Source organism: Triticum dicoccoides, chromosome 7A (assembly GCF_002162155.2).
Source record: "Triticum dicoccoides isolate Atlit2015 ecotype Zavitan chromosome 7A, WEW_v2.0, whole genome shotgun sequence".
NCBI classification, from domain to species: domain Eukaryota; kingdom Viridiplantae; phylum Streptophyta; class Magnoliopsida; order Poales; family Poaceae; genus Triticum; species Triticum dicoccoides.
This window is the reverse complement of record NC_041392.1, coordinates 19664019-19681687: the sequence shown is the minus strand read 5'-3', so window position 1 is coordinate 19681687 and position 17669 is coordinate 19664019. Positions and strand designations below refer to the sequence as shown.

At 42.2% G+C, this 17669-nt stretch overlaps 1 protein-coding gene across 3 annotated transcripts; it reads right to left on the bottom strand.

Moving 5' to 3' along the window:
• Positions 1 to 998: 998 nt before the first annotated feature.
• On the bottom strand, positions 999 to 5998 carry LOC119332728 (disease resistance protein RPM1-like). 3 transcript variants are annotated; one of them, XM_037605879.1, is made up of 4 exons: positions 5869 to 5998; positions 5516 to 5779; positions 1376 to 4232; positions 999 to 1273 (listed from the first exon to the last, which is right to left on the bottom strand). In XM_037605879.1, the coding sequence occupies exon 3, from the start codon at positions 4152 to 4154 to the stop codon at positions 1407 to 1409; it is 2748 nt and encodes a 915-aa protein (XP_037461776.1). In that variant the 5' UTR covers positions 4155 to 4232; positions 5516 to 5779; positions 5869 to 5998; the 3' UTR covers positions 999 to 1273; positions 1376 to 1406. The 3 variants fall into 3 exon arrangements, with proteins under 3 accessions (XP_037461776.1, XP_037461777.1, XP_037461775.1); XM_037605880.1 differs by having other exon boundaries at positions 5516 to 5767; positions 5869 to 5987; XM_037605878.1 differs by having other exon boundaries at positions 5516 to 5792; positions 5869 to 5980.
• Between the last annotated feature and the right edge of the window lie 11671 nt (positions 5999 to 17669).

Below are 17669 nucleotides of genomic sequence, written 5' to 3'. Positions count from 1 at the left end.
TGCAAGTCAATCTCCCTAAATTCTTGACAGAGCGCAACAAATCTCCATCTCCGTGCCGTCACAATTGTTACCCATGCTAACCTATGTATTTTTCTGGCAGACACCATTCCAGCCAAGACGATTGCAATCTTAACACCGTAGAAAAATTGTGGAGGTAGGACCTCCCAGCTGATTTTGCATTTCCTTAATTCACGTGGCCGATATTGCATCGGCCCAGTGAAAGGCACGGCGAAGGTTGTCGATGCAATCTTAACACCATTCCAAAATTGCGATGGTAGTTCTTAGCTTGCCAGGTTGGTTTGGTTCGATGTGTTTTGCGGTGGTCGTCCTTCCTAAGAAGTGGTCTTTAGCAACTGAAGCATTCAGACAGTAAATGGCATAATAGACATCAACTAAGATTGTAAGCAGCACTGGTCCTTGGTAAAACTGCATGTTAATTGAACCCGTTGATTGCCTCCTCTTTTATGGAAATTAATGACACAAGTACACTGGCTTTAGCCTTAGCATGTACAGTATTGGCATGATGATCCATAAGTAAACAAGCAAGTATGCATCGCTCAAGAAAACGCGGGACGTAATCTAGAAAGGAAGTAGCGTGCCCACATGTCCAAAATGAGAACCAAGGAACAGAGCAAGGCTAGCTGCAGAGCAGACATGCATATGTACACTGGTACAACATTTCAACATCAGCTAAAGCAGTAACCGCGGGACGGCGAAAATGCATACCTGAGCCAGAATTATGAATCACAAACCAAGTGTTTTTATTCAACAGCCACAGCTGAAATAGGTTCAGAGCAAAGCAAGTTACAACACCATCAACTAAAGGCAACAGGTTACCACGGGATGATGAAAATGAATACCCCAGCAATAATTATGAAATCACAAACCAAATGTTTTAATTTATTTAACAGCCACAGCTGAAATGGGTTCACAGCAAGCACACTCGCAAATATCAGTACATATATAGCGCTGAAACAAATCATGCGTTCACCAGTTTCTGAAATAAGCATAGGGAGCACAGAGCTCCTTAATTCGAGAAACAAACAACACAAAAACAAGTCTGAATATGGAAATACAGCTCGCTCAAAGTCGTACAGTAAGCATTGTTTTTATTAAATAGAAGCACACGGCCGCAGCAGTAGCAGTAGCACGCCTCATAAAAGCACAGCAGCAACACGAATATAATGCACCTTCGGATGCATTGACCCCCTTCACTCACTGAATTGAATACATGCGGCCCAAACAATGAAGCATCCCCCTTCCGGCCGGCGACCTGCATAACCAACAACATATCACCGTCAACGTCTTCAACGTAGTAAGATTAGAGATGAGGGAGGAATTACTGGTACTGGCTAGTTGGGAGATTAGTGCGTACCTACACATTTCCTGGCCAGTGTGCATGGCGGTCAGTCTCGGAGAGAATAATGCCACTTCTGCACTTCAAGTACAAAACATTGGTACAGCACCGTCAAGAAGTCATTGGTGATTTCCAGGAAGCCTAGATATTGGAGGGGCAGGAGGAACTCAATGCCAGATGAGACCTCCGTCATGCTGCTGAGGTTGGTTAAGATTAATCTTTCCAGGCTCACCATGGCACCTTGTTGTATCTCTAGACGACTCAGATTAGGCAGGTCTCTTAGAGAGAGAACCTTTAGCTTGGGGAACCACCCCGTGAGAAATGCCAGCTGCTCTCCATTGTATGCTCTCGTGAGACGTAGAAGCGTCAAGTTTGACAACCGAGAAAGGGATGGCAGGGGGTCTTCTCTCAGATGTGACCAGTATAGAGACAATTGATACAAGTTCTGCCCCCCAACGGCTTGGAAGAGAGGAGACTCATCCAACGCCCCTTCCGCTAGTCGCCCTCTCAAACTTAGCTTTTGCACGTTCGGCAGGTGGACATTCAACATGAGAACCTCATTCTCATCCCTTGCACCCACACATAGGCAGGACAAATACTGCATCTGAACTAGAGACTCACTGATGCGTTCGCAGTAGATTCCCTTCACATTCCATAACCTCAAGCTTCTCATTTGCCTCAGGTCCCCTAAATGCATAAGAGACTCATCTTGTGCTTCCAATGCTTGCAATGTCTGCAGATTCTTTAGATTTCCAAGACCATTGGGGATACATACACCACCGCGACATGTAAGCTCTCTCCAGGTCGGATCTATTACTCTCTCAACAAATAAGTGCCTGAGCTTCTTCAGTTTCACAATCCCACTAGGCAGCTCATGTGTATCAGATCTACAAAGGTCCAGTGTCAACAAATTAGAAAGCTTCTCTAAAGACTTTGGGAGCATCTTCACATTCGAACCACGTAAACCCAAATGGCGGAGATTAAAAAGATCTCCAATAGCATCTGGAATCTTCTCGACAGGTAGACCACTTAATTCTAGCACTGTCAAATATCTTGACTCCTTACATAGCAAAGGTATAGTGGTTGATGGCATACTATTGCCCAGTGTAATGACTGTACGCAGTTGGTGTATACCAGAAATTGGCTGATGGTTATCCTTCTTTAGTTTCTGGAGTATCAATCGCCGTACATCCTGAAGAGACTCCTCACATTCACCATCATAAGTAACACCAAAATAGTTCTTCTGGCACAAGTCCAATGCCAACTCACGTAAGATATCGTGCATTCTGAATGTCTTCATCCTACCAAATGAGTTCCTCTCAACAAGTTGTAGCATATTTCTGTCAACCAGCTCCTTTAGATAGCCTTCTGCAACTTCTTCTAATGTGTTTCTACCCCTCTCCTTGACGAACCCCTCTGCTGTCCATAACCGCATAATTTGTTTCCTTCGGAAAATATAATCTTCTGAAAATAGGCTGCAATACAATAAACAACTTTTCAACTGTGTTGGAAGGTACATGAAGCTCAGATGCAAAACATTCCTTATGTGATCAAGCCTCGGATTATTATTTATCTCCCAACTCAGTTGGTTATTTACTCTTCTCAATTCTTCCACCGTTCTCTCACACACAGACAAGAGGCTACCAACTGACACAATAGCAAGAGGCAAGCCTTTGCACTTGCTAACAATTTCCTTGGACAATGGCTTCAATTCTGTAGGACATTCATGATTTGTTTCTCTTGGAAAGGCTTTCTTACAAAATAGTTCCCATGCCTTGTCTTCCGGTAAAACTTCCATTTTTATGGTCTGTCGAGGAGAGGCATGCGCAGCAACATCACCTTCCCTTGTTGTGATGATCAATCTACTGCCCTTATAATTATGAGTAAGCACCCTAGACAAATCATCAAATGCTTCTGGAGTCCAAACATCATCTAAGATGATCAAATACTTCCGCTGCTCCAGAAATTCCTTCAGTGTATCTTCAAGGCGCACAATGTCCATAGCCACAGTGCTAGACAGAACACTAACATTATCTTTACAAACTTCCTCGATTATATTCCTCAAGACATGTTCTCTAGAATAAGTTTGAGATATGGAGACCCAAGCGTGACATTGGAATTCCTCCCTCTTCTTCTTGTAAACATTTGCAGCTAAAGCAGTTTTACCAAGACCTCCCATTCCAAGCAAAGCTATCACAGACCGTTCCAAATCACCACCTTCCAACCACTGCTCAAGTTTTTCTCTGTTTTCATCCACCCCCACTAGATCTTCTTCATCAAGAGAGCGTGAAATATTTGCTAGATCTTGGGATCTCTTGACAATGTAATTTGAGCTGTTAGTATCCCCATTCTTTATCAGGGTAACCCATCGGTTTTTTATCTCTGACAGGTGGGTGAGGTGTTTCTCTGTTTCCTTCACCTTGAAAGCTAGCCGGTTGAAGGAAAACAGAGATCTTGGCTTTTTAACCCCTTTCTTCAGGAAAAAGCAACAACCTATATCATGTTCTTGACCAACTAGATACAAGTACTCATCCACCATGTCCTCCATCACATGTGCTACTTTCTGTACCTCTTCCAACCAGCCCTCATATACTTGATTGTTGCGGTTTCGAATGTCCATTTGACAGAGAACATCATGAATTACACGAAACTCACTAGCAACACGACCCATGCTGCCCTGTAGTTCTAGTACTTGTGTGCCATACTTTGAAAACTGCACGCTGGCCTGGTCTGCCGCTCCCTTTGCCAAGGCAATTCCGATCTTTCTAATGGCTAGAAGAATCACAATCTCCGCCATTACTTTGAGAATTGCTAATGTCTCAGTGTTGGGTGGTGGCCTAGTTGTATGCTCTCCTCAGTATTATCAGAATGACCACTGCAAAATGAAGTGATGCATTAATTACAAATTTAGTGATTTCTACTACTACCAACTACCAAGCACTTGCCAAAACACTTGAAACTCAACAAACACTTTAAAACTCTCCAACCACAATGAAAAAGTAAAATAAGCAAAATTTTCCCGTGAAATATGCCTAAAGTCTTAATTCATAGTGTTAACCTATATAATTCTAACCCAGATAGCAAACAAAAATAGGAAGGGGAGGCTTGGCACAGTGGTAAAGTTGCTGCCTTATGACCATGCGGTCACAGGTTCAAGTCCTGGAAACAGACTCTTGTAGATATATAGGGAAAGACTGCATACAATAGACCCAAAGTGGTCGACAGGCTGTCCATGAGAATTGTAAAACACTCGGGACTATGCTATAGTCTACTATGGCAAACATAATGTTATTAACTAGCAAGAACCAGTGACACTTGACCAAATAACTGATCATGCATGTTCCTCTCCCCTATAGGGATATATTAGGTTAAAATGCCCCAAATGTTTAAACTTGAACCAAGTCAAAGAGGAAACCAGTCTGGCATATCCGGCAGCTTGCCAATATGCCTATTCTACTTCCAGGTAACTTAGTTTAGTATTTCCTCGGTATCTATGTAATTAACATCCCCAGATGTATGGGGAAACAAATAGCTAAAGTTGTTGACTAAGATACAAGAAAGAAAGTTGTAGCACAATCAAGAAATGAATAAGAGAGCAAAACTATAGTGTCATAGATGTCATCAGGCAAATCAATATATACTCCCATAATTACAATGACTCCAATTAAAAGGAGCCATCATGTTCAGTTCAGGAGATCCTCACACAACAGGAATGTTTGTTTTATGGGGTAGAATTTCCCACAAGAGCATATGAAATTTGCCAGGCACAAGATATTTGCCAATATATTGTATCCTCAATGCAAGAGCATATGCCTGGACCAATGCCCATTACCAACAAGCATGACCAACAGCGACGTTAGAGATTAATTCCAGATATTTTGGCTAACCAGGAAAACAATGGATGGCAACTACAACCTGAACATACATACATGCCAGTTCGCCAGACCTTGGCACCGACAAATTAAGCTCTTCCTTTTTCCAGAAGAAATCTTATCCTGTTTATGGTGTCATAAGAAATCGAAATGCGTCACCCACAAACTATAGTAGGTTTGCCAAGTTCAAAAGATACAACAGAAGTGTGTTTTATTTGCGCAGAGGAAGATTGCTCTGAGTGCAACCTAAGATAGCAAGTAAAGTAGTAAAGGATGATGCACCTGCCTTGTTATAGCTTAGATCTGATTGATCTTGGTAACCTCCTTGTGCACTTTTGGATCTGAAACCAGCAGAAGAATCTTCTCGAAAAAAGAAAAAGAAGAGACATCATGGCGCAGCTGGTGTTGTTGTCATTGTAGCTTGATCGTAGAGATTCTGAACTGTCATGGAGTCATTGGCATGATCGGGAGTATACAAGCTTGTTGCTGATGACAAGTAGCTGGATCTGATCTTCCTCGTTCCTTTTACCCAGCAAAACTAGAGAGCAAACTGGCCAGGAAAACTGCTCAATTTTTGTATCAACCTAGTTAGGATATTAACAAGAGAGCTAGGAACAAACCAAATTAAGGGCAACACACCTGGATTGTAATCGGCGTAGATCCGGCTAGATTTGGACCTATGGCAACCTACTTGTGTCATTTGTCATGGCTTGGTGAGTGGGTAATGCTAGTTTCGTTGTTGAAGCCAATAAAGGACTAGCCAGAGAACCTGCAAGTAAAGTCAAGTTGATGCTAGTCTTCTTGTGATTGCATTTCAACTTTTCTTTTTCCAGAGAATCTAAAAAAGCTCAATTGTTCTCGGACATGCTGCATTATTAGAAAGCAATAGACACTTCAAAGTTCTCTATGGTCCCCATGCATAAGGTTGCTTTATGGCATGCATATTGCATACAACACAGAGGAATAGCTTTAACAGCCTAGCTGATGTGCAACCAAGGATTCCTGCTTCAGTATTCTTCTGTTGGACCTTCCTTATCCGCTCCTTTTTTTATATGTTTTTACCAAGGTAATCTCTCAGAGGAAATTTAGAAATTCTGAAACCTCAGAAATGATGTGATGGATGTCAACATTTTCAGAATTTAAGTATATGCACATACAGTGCATGTGTTGCCAACCTCAAAAGATACAACTGGAACATACAGGCAATACCACACTTCACACCTTGGTTCGTCAGAGGAAGCAACATCAGATCGAATAAATAAAACAATTTTACTTGGCTAACGCCGGAATCGAAGCCAAATAGCTCAAGATGCCAAGGTTTCGGATGACGCTTAATTAAGATCGAGACCATGGATACAGAACATAATTCGGTTCGGATTTAGTGACATTAAAAGTTCAAATTCTCAACCATGTCCTACGGACAACGCAAAATGGGCACGGATATCTGCACTGACCTAGCTAAGATATTGACAAGAGAACGAGGAACAAACCAAATTAAGGACAACGCGCCTGTGACTTGTAGATGTAGAGCCGGACAGATTTGGACTTGCGATGGCCTTCTTGTGCGGAATGCTAACTTGTGACTAAAGCCAGCAAGAACCAGAAAGAGAGCCTCCAAGTCAAGCAAATATGTTAATCTTCTTGTGGTTGAAGCTCAATCATTTTCCGGCATGCTGCACTACCTGAAAACAGAGCACTGCGTCTGTGTGCAAATCCAATCACTTCTAGCAATTTAATGAATTAAAGGTGCTTTATGGTACTGTCATGATGGGTCCATATGCTTTGGTAGGTAGTCCATATTCCATACTGTATTAAAAGCAATATTCCTACTCCGGTATTCTGCATGTAGCACAGCCACATGATGTTATGGATGTTCCTTATGGGGCCCTGCGTTCATGTTGAACATGGGTCTTTTCTTTTCACCAATGTATCTTATGGGAGAAGATTTAGACATTCTGAAACCTTTAAAATGATATGGATTGCAACATTTCTTGAGTTTAAGCATAACCACTGATGCACATACAGTGCATGCCTTGTATTTGGATCATAAGAAGCAGTAGCACTGAAGCTTACAAGGTTTTTTGAAACACCCACTATTAATAAGTATTCCCTCCGTCCGGAAATACTTGTCCTAGAAATGGTTGTATCTAGACATATTTTAGTTGTAGATACAACCATTTTCAACCATTTCTAAGACAAGTATTTCCGGACGGAGGGAGTAATAACTAGGTACTGAAACCCTTGCGCGCCACCCCATGGTCAGTCACGCTAAACCTCCCACCACTATGACGAGAAGGCCACCACCAGTTCCCCAAACGTCACACCTGACGCCCAACTAGAGCTGCCTGCCTGGATCTGCACCTGGCCCAAACCGGCCACCTCCAGCAACCATGGGAGAGATCTAGGAGCACCCACAAGAAAAACATGCAAAACAACCCGATGCCAGAAACCGCCCAGCCGCCGTTGCGCCACGGCCCGCACACCACCACACCAACACAACACACCGCTGCCATGAACTGATGTAGGCCACCACCATGGGCTCCCACCCTCCCACCATGCCATGGCAACCCAAATCCACCAAGGGATTACCTCAGCACCGGCAGCAGCTCCACTCCTAGTGCAACGACAACGGCAGGTCGTGGCAAGCCCCCGCACCGCCTACCATTGGAGAGCCGCGAGATGAGAAACCCGAGGTGGGCCTGTGCCGCCACCAGGCCCGCGCCACCTCCGCCACCACGGCCGCACCAGGAAGGCCACACCGCGCAGCCCTCCACGCCAGATGCAACACCAACCAGCTCTACTGCGTTCCATGCAGTGCCGCGTCTCCGAAGGACAAAGCCGTCCCGCTCCGCCCACCGCTGCTTGGAGAGGAGAGGAGGTCCGGCTGCCGCTGCTGCCTGCTGGCCTTTCCCCTCTAGCGAGCACGGCGGCGGCAAGGAGAGTAGAGGAGGGGAGGGAGCTAGGAGCGGAGGCGGCTTGTGTTTCCCCCGTCGCTCGCGGGAGCGATGCAGGGGAATGGGAGGGGTCTTTTTTCCGGTTCACAATTTTGTTTTCAATCAAACTAGTTTGCATTCAAGGTTCTTGCCACTGCACACGGCTTCAAGCTGGAATGTGCTCGTCCCAAAAATGAAAGAACGAGCGTGGAAGTAGGTCCTGGCCATTCATCATCCGTACCGACGCCGGCCCCTCAGCCCATCGGCTGGTCCGAGTCTGGGAGTCAGCACGCAACACACCCATGAAGCGTGCACGGTCGCCATAGTCACCTCGCACGCAGCTTGTACGCCTAAGATCGCTATGAGGCTGGGTGTATATTTTCTGATGTCTCCTATTTCCAAGGACTTACATCTGTTGTGTAATCCTTCTAACTAAATGCTTTTATCTGTTGAGATCCTCTATTTCGCTCTTCAATACATGATATATATCTAACAAAAGCAGAAAAGAGTGTGTGGACTCGGCTGTAGCTAGGCCATCGATCGGGCTGCTGACTGAGTTGCAATATATAGAACCTATGGAGAAACATTATCAACATCGTGTAAGGTAGGTTTGGTAGGTATGTACTAATACTATTTCTGACCATTTAGTGCGTTTCCGTACCAAAGACTCTGGAAATAACGACTATGAAATGATTTGTCATTGATATTTAACGTAGGATAGTAAATATGCCCGTGCATTGCAACAGAAGAAAATAATATCCACTTCATGTCTCTAGCTTGTGGACCGGTATGTGTTGCAGGGAGAACACATGACGTATGCATGGATGATATGATGCTGCCAAAATTTGTCTTAAGCGTTTCTGTCGACTATGAAGACGTCTGTGATGACTTCATCAATCGTAAAATGATGTGCCAGCTCAGTCTCTCGGAGGTGCTCATAGGGTTAGGGTGTATGTGTGCGCATTTATAGGGGTAAGTGTATGTGCCTATGTGTTAGTGTCTCTGTCAGTACTGTGTTAAAAAAACTATCTTAACACAAAAACTTCGTTTAGTTTAATCATCATTTTGTTAAAGCATAATACATGTGTAATACATGTATTCTTCTACCAAAGAGATGCATGGTTGCATGCTCATGTATTGATACGTAGATAGAACACCCGAATGCAACTTTCTGGTTTCCTAATTAAACCTATATGGACCTTGTTCCATACATGACTCTCTTGTCGCCCAAATACAACCTTAAATCTACTTTATTGTTACAATCAAAAGGCAATGAACTGCTCATAAAATATTTCTTCGTATCTACTTTCTTATGCATGCACCATCGAAAACCTAATACTTGCAAAAAGAAAAATACTGACCATTCAATGTGTGTACCGGAAAAATATTATGGAACTCTTTACATTTTGTGAGTCAAAAATTAAAACTACGATAATTATCCAACTCAGTGACCAAGGAACATAATTTAGCTCAATGGCAGAATGATACATGAAATACAAAATTTCAAATTAGCAATTCCTGCTCAAGCATAGGTGGCTGGGGGTGACCCACCTTTTCAGTAAAAAAAAGTTCAAACGTAGGTGAACGAAGTAGTTTCCGTACTTTGGTTGCCTGCTTGCAGATATTGCAGTTAATCGGTATCCCCACAACTTGCCCTTACACCATCTTTTAGCAAAGGTCCAAGTATGAAGTATGCCGATGGAGAAAGCGATAGTTTCCATGAACCAAACAATAACAATACAGCTAAACGAATCAAACAGATACAATTGTGATGTGTATTTTGGGATCGGTGTGTGATTTCCCATCATTAATAATAGTATAAGATAATTATAGAATTTTCAAAATAATGTGGGCACGGAGGAACAAGCTATCATCTCAACATTCCCTTGCCAGATAATTAAATTAATTACTGATAATAACACTCTTAGGCATAGAAATAACATAATTGCATGACCCAAGAAAAAATATTGCAAAAATGCATAGATAACTTTTTTGGTAAAACTATATAAAGGGCTAGCTAGTCATATAAATGCGAATGCAATAGTAATATAACATGATGGAATAACTTACCACTCAAATATTGATACGTAAAGATGATGCTGGACCAGAACGAAGTAATAATTATTGGGGAACGTAATAATTTCAAAAAAATTCCTACGCACATGCAAGATCATGGTGATGCATAGCAACGAGAGAGGAGAGTGTTTTCCACGTACCCTCGTAGACCGAAAGCGGAAGCGTTAGCACAACGCGGTTGATGTAGTCGTACGTCTTCACGATCCGACCGACCAAGTACCGAACGCACGGCACCTCCGAGTTCAGCACACATTCAGCCCGATGACGTCCCTCGAACTCCGATCCAGCTGAGTGTTGAGGGAGAGTTTTGTCAGCACGACGGTGTGGTGACGATGATGATGTTCTACCGACGCAGGGCTTCGCCTAAGCACCGCTACAGTATTATCGAGGTGGACTATTGTGGAGGGGGGCACCGCACACGGCTAAAAGATCAAACGATCAATTTTTGTGTCTCTAGGGTGCCTCCTGCCCCCGTATATAAAGGAGCAAATGGGGGAGGTGCGGCCGGCCAGGAGGCCCCTTTCCTTGTTGGATTAGGAGTGGAGGGGAAAAGAGGAGGGAGAGAGGAAGGAAAGGTGAGGCGCCGCCCCCGTCTCCTTGTCCTATTCGGACTAGGAGGGAGGGGCGCGCGGCCCTGCCCTGGCCGCCTCTCCTCTTCTCCACAAAGGCCCACTATGGCCCATTAAGCCCCCGGGGTTTCCGGTAACCCCTGGTGCTCCGGTAAAATCCTGATTTCACCCGAAACACTTCCGATATCCAAATATAGGCTTCCAATATATCAATCTTCATGTCTCGACCATTTCGAGACTCCTCGTCATGTCCGTGATCACATCCGGGACTCCGAACAACCTTTGGTACATCAAAACTCATAATATAACTGTCATCAAAACTTTAAGCGTGCGGACCCTACGGGTTCGAGAACAATGTAGACATGACCGAGATATGTCTCCGGTCAATAACCAATAACTGAACCTGGATGCTCATATTGGCTCCTACATATTCTACGAAGATCTTTATCGGTCAGACCGCATAACAACATACGTTGTTCCCTTTGTCATCAGTATGTTACTTGCCCGAGATTCGATCGTCGGTATCTCAATACATAGTTCAATCTCGTTACCGGCAAGTCTGTTTACTCGTTCTGTAATACATCATCTCGCAACTAACTCATTAGTTGCAATGCTTGCAAGGCTTAAGTGATGTGCATTACCAAGAGGGCCCAGAGATACCTCTCCGACAATCGGAGTGACAAATCCTAATCTCGAAATACGCCAACCCAACAAGTAACTTCGGAGACACCTGTAGAGCACCTTTATAATCACCCAGTTATGTTGTGACATTTGGTAGCACACAAAGTGTTCCTCCGGTAAATGGGAGTTGCATAATCTCATAGTCATAGGAACATGTATAAGTCATGAAGAAAGCAATAGCAACATACTAAACGATCGAATGCTAAGCTAACGGAATGGGTCAAGTCAATCACATCATTCTCCTAATGATGTCATCCCGTTAATCAAATGAAAACTCATGTCAATGGCTAGGAAACATAACCATCTTTGATCAACGAGCTAGTCAAGTAGAGGCATACTAGTGACATTCTGTTTGTCTATGTATTCACACAAGTATTATGTTTCCGTTTATTACAATTCTAGCATGAATAATAAACATTTATCATGATATAAGGAAATAAATAATAACTTTATTATTGCCTCTAGGGCATATTTCCTCCAGTCTCCCACTTGCACTAGAGTCAATAATCTAGATTACACAGTAATGATTCTAACACCCATGGAGCCTTGGTGCTGATCATGTTTTGCTCGTGGAAGAGGCTTGGTCAATTGGTCTGCAACATTCAGATCTGTATGTATCTTGCAAATTTGTATGTCTCCCACCTGGACTAGATCCCGGATGGAATTGAAGCGTCTGTTGATGTGCTTGGTTCTCTTGTGAAATCTGAATTCCTTCGCCAAGGCAATTGCATCAGTATTGTCACAAAAGATTTTCATTGGACCCGATGCACTAGGTATGACACCTAGATGGAATATGAACTCCTTCATCCAGACTCCTTCATTTGCTGCTTCCGAAGCAGCTATGTACTCCGCTTCACACGTAGATCCCGCCACGATGCTTTGTTTAGAACTGCACCAACTGACAGCTCCACCGTTCAATGGAAACACATATCCGGTTTGCGATTTAGAATCGTCCGGATCAGTGTCAAAGCTTGCATCAACGTAACCATTTACGATGAGCTCTTTGTCACCTCCATAACCGAGAAACATATCCTTAGTCCTTTTCAGGTATTTCAGGATGTTCTTGACCGCTGTCTAGTGATCCACTCCTGGATTACTTTGGTACCTCCCTGCTAAACTTATAGTAAGGCACACATTAGGTCTGGTACACAGAATTGCATACATGATAGAGCCTATGGCTGAAGCATAGGGAACATCTTTCATCTTCTCTCTATCTTCTGCAGTGGTCGGGCATTGAGTCTTACTCAACTTCACACCTTGTAACACAGGTAAGAACCCTTTCTTTGCTTGATCGATTTTGAACTTCTTCAAAACTTTGTCAAGGTATGTGCTTTGTGAAAGTCCAATTAAGCGTCTTGATCTATCTCTATAGATCTTGATGCCCAATATATAAGCAGCTTCACCGAGGTCTTTCATTGAAAAACTCTTATTCAAGTATCCCTTTATGATATCCAGAAATTCTATATCATTTTCAATCAACAATATGTCATCCACATATAATATCAGAAATGCTACAGAGCTCCCACTCACTTTCTTGTAAATACAGGCTTCTCCAAAAGTCTGTACAAAACCAAATGCTTTGATCACACTATCAAAGCGTTTATTCCAACTCCAAGAGGCTTGCACCAGTCCATAAATGGATCGCTGGAGCTTGGACACTTTGTTAGCTCCCTTTGGATCGACAAAACCTTCTGGTTGCATCATATACAACTCTTCTTCCAGAAATCCATTCAGGAATGCAGTTTTGACATCCATTTGTCAAATTTTATAATCATAAAATGCGGCAATTGCTAACATGATTCGGACAGACTTAAGCATCGCTACGGGTGAGAAGGTCTCATCGTAGTCAATCCCTTGAACTTGTCAAAAACCTTTTGCAACAAGTCGAGCTTTATAGTCAGTAACACTACCGTCAGCGTCAGTCTTCTTCTTGAAGATCCATTTATTCTCAATGGCTTGCCGATCATCGGGCAAGTCAACCAAAGTCCACACTTTGTTCTCATACATGAACCCCATCTCAGATTTCATGGCTTCAAGCCATTTTGCGGAATCTGGGCTCACCATCGCTTCTTCATAGTTCGTAGGTTCGTCATGGTCTAGCAACATAACCTCCAGAACAGGATTACCGTACCACTCTGGTGCGAATCTTACTCTGGTTGACCTACGAGGTTCAGTAATAACTTGATCTGAAGTTTCATGATCATCATCATTAACTTCCTCACTAATTTGTATAGACGTCACAGGAACTGGTTTCCGTGATGAACTACTTTCCAATAAGGGAGCAGGTACAGTTACCTCATCAAGTTCTACTTTCCTCCCACTCACTTCTTTCGAGAGAAACTCCTTCTCTAGAAAGGATCCATTCTTAGCAACGAATGTCTTGCCTTCGGATCTATGATAGAAGGTGTACCCAACAGTCTCCTTTGGGTATCCTATGAAGACACATTTCTCTGATTTGGGTTCGAGCTTATCAGGTTGAAGCTTTTTCACATAAGCATCGCAACCCCAAACTTTAAGAAACGACTACTTTGGTTTCTTGCCAAACCACAGTTCATAAGGCGCCGTCTCAACGGATTTCGATGGTGCCCTATTTAACGTGAATGCAACCGTCTCTAAAGCATAACCCCAAAATGATAGCGGTAAATCAGTAAGAGACATCATAGATCGCACCATATCTAGTAAAGTACGATTACGACGTTCGGACACACCATTACATTGTGGTGTTCCAGGTGCGTGAGTTGCGAAACTATTCCGCATTGTTTCAAATGTAGACCAAACTCATAACTCAAATATTCTCCTCCACGATTAGATCGTAGAAACTCGATTTTCTTGTTACGATGATTTTCAACTTCACTCTGAAATTCTTTGAACTTTTCAAATGTTTCAGACTTATGTTTCATTAAGTAGATATACCCATATCTGCTTAAATTATCTGTGAAGGTGAGAAAATAACGATATCTGCCGTGAGCCTCAACATTCATCGGACCACATACATCTGTATGTATGATTTCTAACAAATCTGTTGCTCGCTCCATAGTTCCGGAGAACGGCGTTTTAGTCATCTTGCCCATGAGGCACGGTTCGCAAGTACCAAGTGATTCATAATCAAGTGGTTCCAAAAGTCCATCAGTATGGAGTTTCTTCATGCGCTTAACACCGATATGACCTAAACGGCAGTGCCACAAATAAGTTGCACTATCATTATCAACTCTGCATCTTTTGGCTTCAACATTATGAATATGTGTATCACTACTATCGAGATTCATCAAAAATAGACCACTCTTCAAGGGTGCATGACCATAAAAGATATTACTCATATAAATAGAACAATCATTATTCTCTGATTTAAATGAATAACCGTCTCGCATCAAACAAGATCCCGATATAATGTTCATGCTCAACGCTGGCACCAAATAACAATTATTTAGGTCTAATACTAATCCCGAAGGTAGATGTAGAGGTAGCGTACCGACGGCGATCACATCGACTTTGGAACCGTTTCCCACGCGCATTGTCACCTCGTCCTTGGCCAGTGTTCGCTTAATCCGTAGTCCCTGTTTCGAGTTGCAAATATTAGCAACAGAACCAGTATCAAATACCCAGGTGCTACTGCAAGCTCTAGTAAGGTACACATCAGTAAAATGTCAGTACTAGGGAAAAGCCTAGCAGCAGCGCGGGTTTTAGGCCTATCAGTAGCGCGGGGCGATGTGCTACTGATAAGGCGCTACAGCTAACGTATAGCAGTAGCGTGCCTCCGCCCACGCTACTGCTAAGTCGACTTAGTAGTAGCGACTTCCCGGAAGAGTTATTACATCATGGGGTGAAAGAACCGTGGACTAGTCTCAAGTGGATGGACATCCACTTGAAACTAATCCACGGTTCTTTCACCCAATGATATAATAAATATCATCATCATATCATTAACAACTTATCATCATAATACATCATTGTCATATGACACCTCCTCAAGATCTTCATTTTCATCAATGAGACATCACATAGCAAATTGGTCACTAGTCGTAATCACAAGTACTCCTCATCATCAACTCTAACACATTGTATCACATAATAAACATATTGTACCTCATAGGACCTACTACATTCTCTTAGGACCTACTATATTCTCTAAGGTAAAATAGCAAAAAACAAGATAGCCCCTGACTCTCCACTATGGAGAATGGAGATTATCCTGTCTCCAATTCTTGCCTTTCGCTTAATGTTACTTCCAAGAACCTCCTTGCGAATGTCCAAACATTTTTTCCATTCTTTGATTAACATGTGTTCACCGGTTTTATAAATCCGATATGCACAGGTGAGCTCCTTAGATTGACCTGGTTGTATGTTCATAACTGCAAGGCGACCATTCTGATACATCAGATGAGGCACACAATCCATCAGGATTTCCTTTGAAAAACATAGTAATAACTTCATAGTTAGCAATGATGTACTAGTTTTAGAACTATGCAAAAGATGCACCGATGTCGTAATAGTAAAAAATCTTACCAGGGTATCTCCATAGAAGTTACCGTGGTTCAACACGTGCACTAGTGGCACGTATTCACCATAATTTGGAGGAGTTCGATAATAGGTATTGTAATTCTCAAGAAAAGTACAATAAGCAACCAGATGACTTTTCTCCTTATAAGTTAATTCGGAGCCATCAGTGTAGTGGGTTTTGTCTACCATCTTCTGCACATTCTTTGAAGATTCAAAATAAGCTGTCAATGGAAATAAGCTGTCAACTATTTTGAAATAAACAATATAAATTAGTTAATAACTATGTTTAAGAAACTCACATTGCGGTAGAATCGGAAGCGTATCAACAAGGACCCAAATGTCGATATTGTCTTGCTCGATGTCAGGATTACCAAGATCCATGGTGACAATCATACCCTCATAAAAACCATACATTTTGCAAAGTGCTTCCCAATTTTGGCAACCAAAATGGGTTACGCTCTAAGAATTGTACAGATTTACTTCAAAATCGATATCATGATGGGTCCTTAGGTGTATTTTCTTTGTTTCAAAATTTTCATGGTCTTCAAAACCCATCCTCTCCAAGACATAGCGTCTTGCATGGCATGGGATAAGCTAGTCGAATTGTAAAAGATGAAAATTAGACGTTGAAATAGTTGAAGTCATGCTCAATTACGAAAAAAACACTTGTCGTTGTTGCGTACCATTTCAACATCGAAGGTCTCCTCGAGCTTAATGCTGAAGCGCCGATCTTCATCCAGCTCAACGAACCTGTCGCACATACCTCGATCGTCGTGGCACCAGCTGCACTCCCCCGGGAGACTGTCATCGCACGAGTACGACATTTCCTACGTTCATAATTCAAAGATTAAACTTGTGCAATTAAATATATGTACTAAAAACCTAAATTAGATCATTATTTTTCAAGAAAATCCAGGCCACTCGATATTTCCTACATATTCTAGCACAAGTCATGCCAGAATTCACGGAAAAATCCGGCATGACCTTTGCTAAAAAAGGACATATTGAGCGCCTGAAATTTGCCGGAACGGAAATTAATCAACACTCCGGCAAAACATAGGCCACTCGGAGGTGTAACCAAAACATGACCGGGCACTTGGGCAACCACATATCCTATTTGAACACCACAGGATATACATGTTTTTATCTACATCATATATATCTTATAGGACTCATATTGACATGGAGATTTGCCTGGTCTCACCTCGAGGTCGGAGGGGGTCGATGACGGGGACGACGGCGGGGATGATGGAGGGGCTCCTTGATTTCTGCAAAAGCAAAAAACCCTATAAGTTATGACTAATACATCTCGAATAATTGCTTAAACTAAAAAATCACAAGAAATATGACATGTTCAACTAGTTCTATTAATTCAACTAGTTCTTACTAAATATAAGCTTACTATAAATAAAAAACTAGTTCTTTCTAAAAATAAAGTAGTTCAACTAGTTATTTTAGTTTTCTTACTAAAAATACATTAGTTCTATTAATTCAACTAGTTTATTAATTTACTTAATAAACTAGTTATTAATTTACTTAATAAACTAGTTCAACTAAAACTAAACTAGTTCAACTAAAACTAAACTAGTTCTATTAATTCAATTCGTTCTTACTAAATATAAACTTACTATAAATAGAAAGAAACTAGTACATCTACCACTACTAATTAACATCTACTACTACA

Bases quoted from the DNA above. Each gene is read 5' to 3' on its own strand.
- LOC119332728 (XM_037605879.1), bottom strand. From the start codon at position 4,154: ATGGCGGAGATTGTGATTCTTCTAGCCATTAGAAAGATCGGAATTGCC.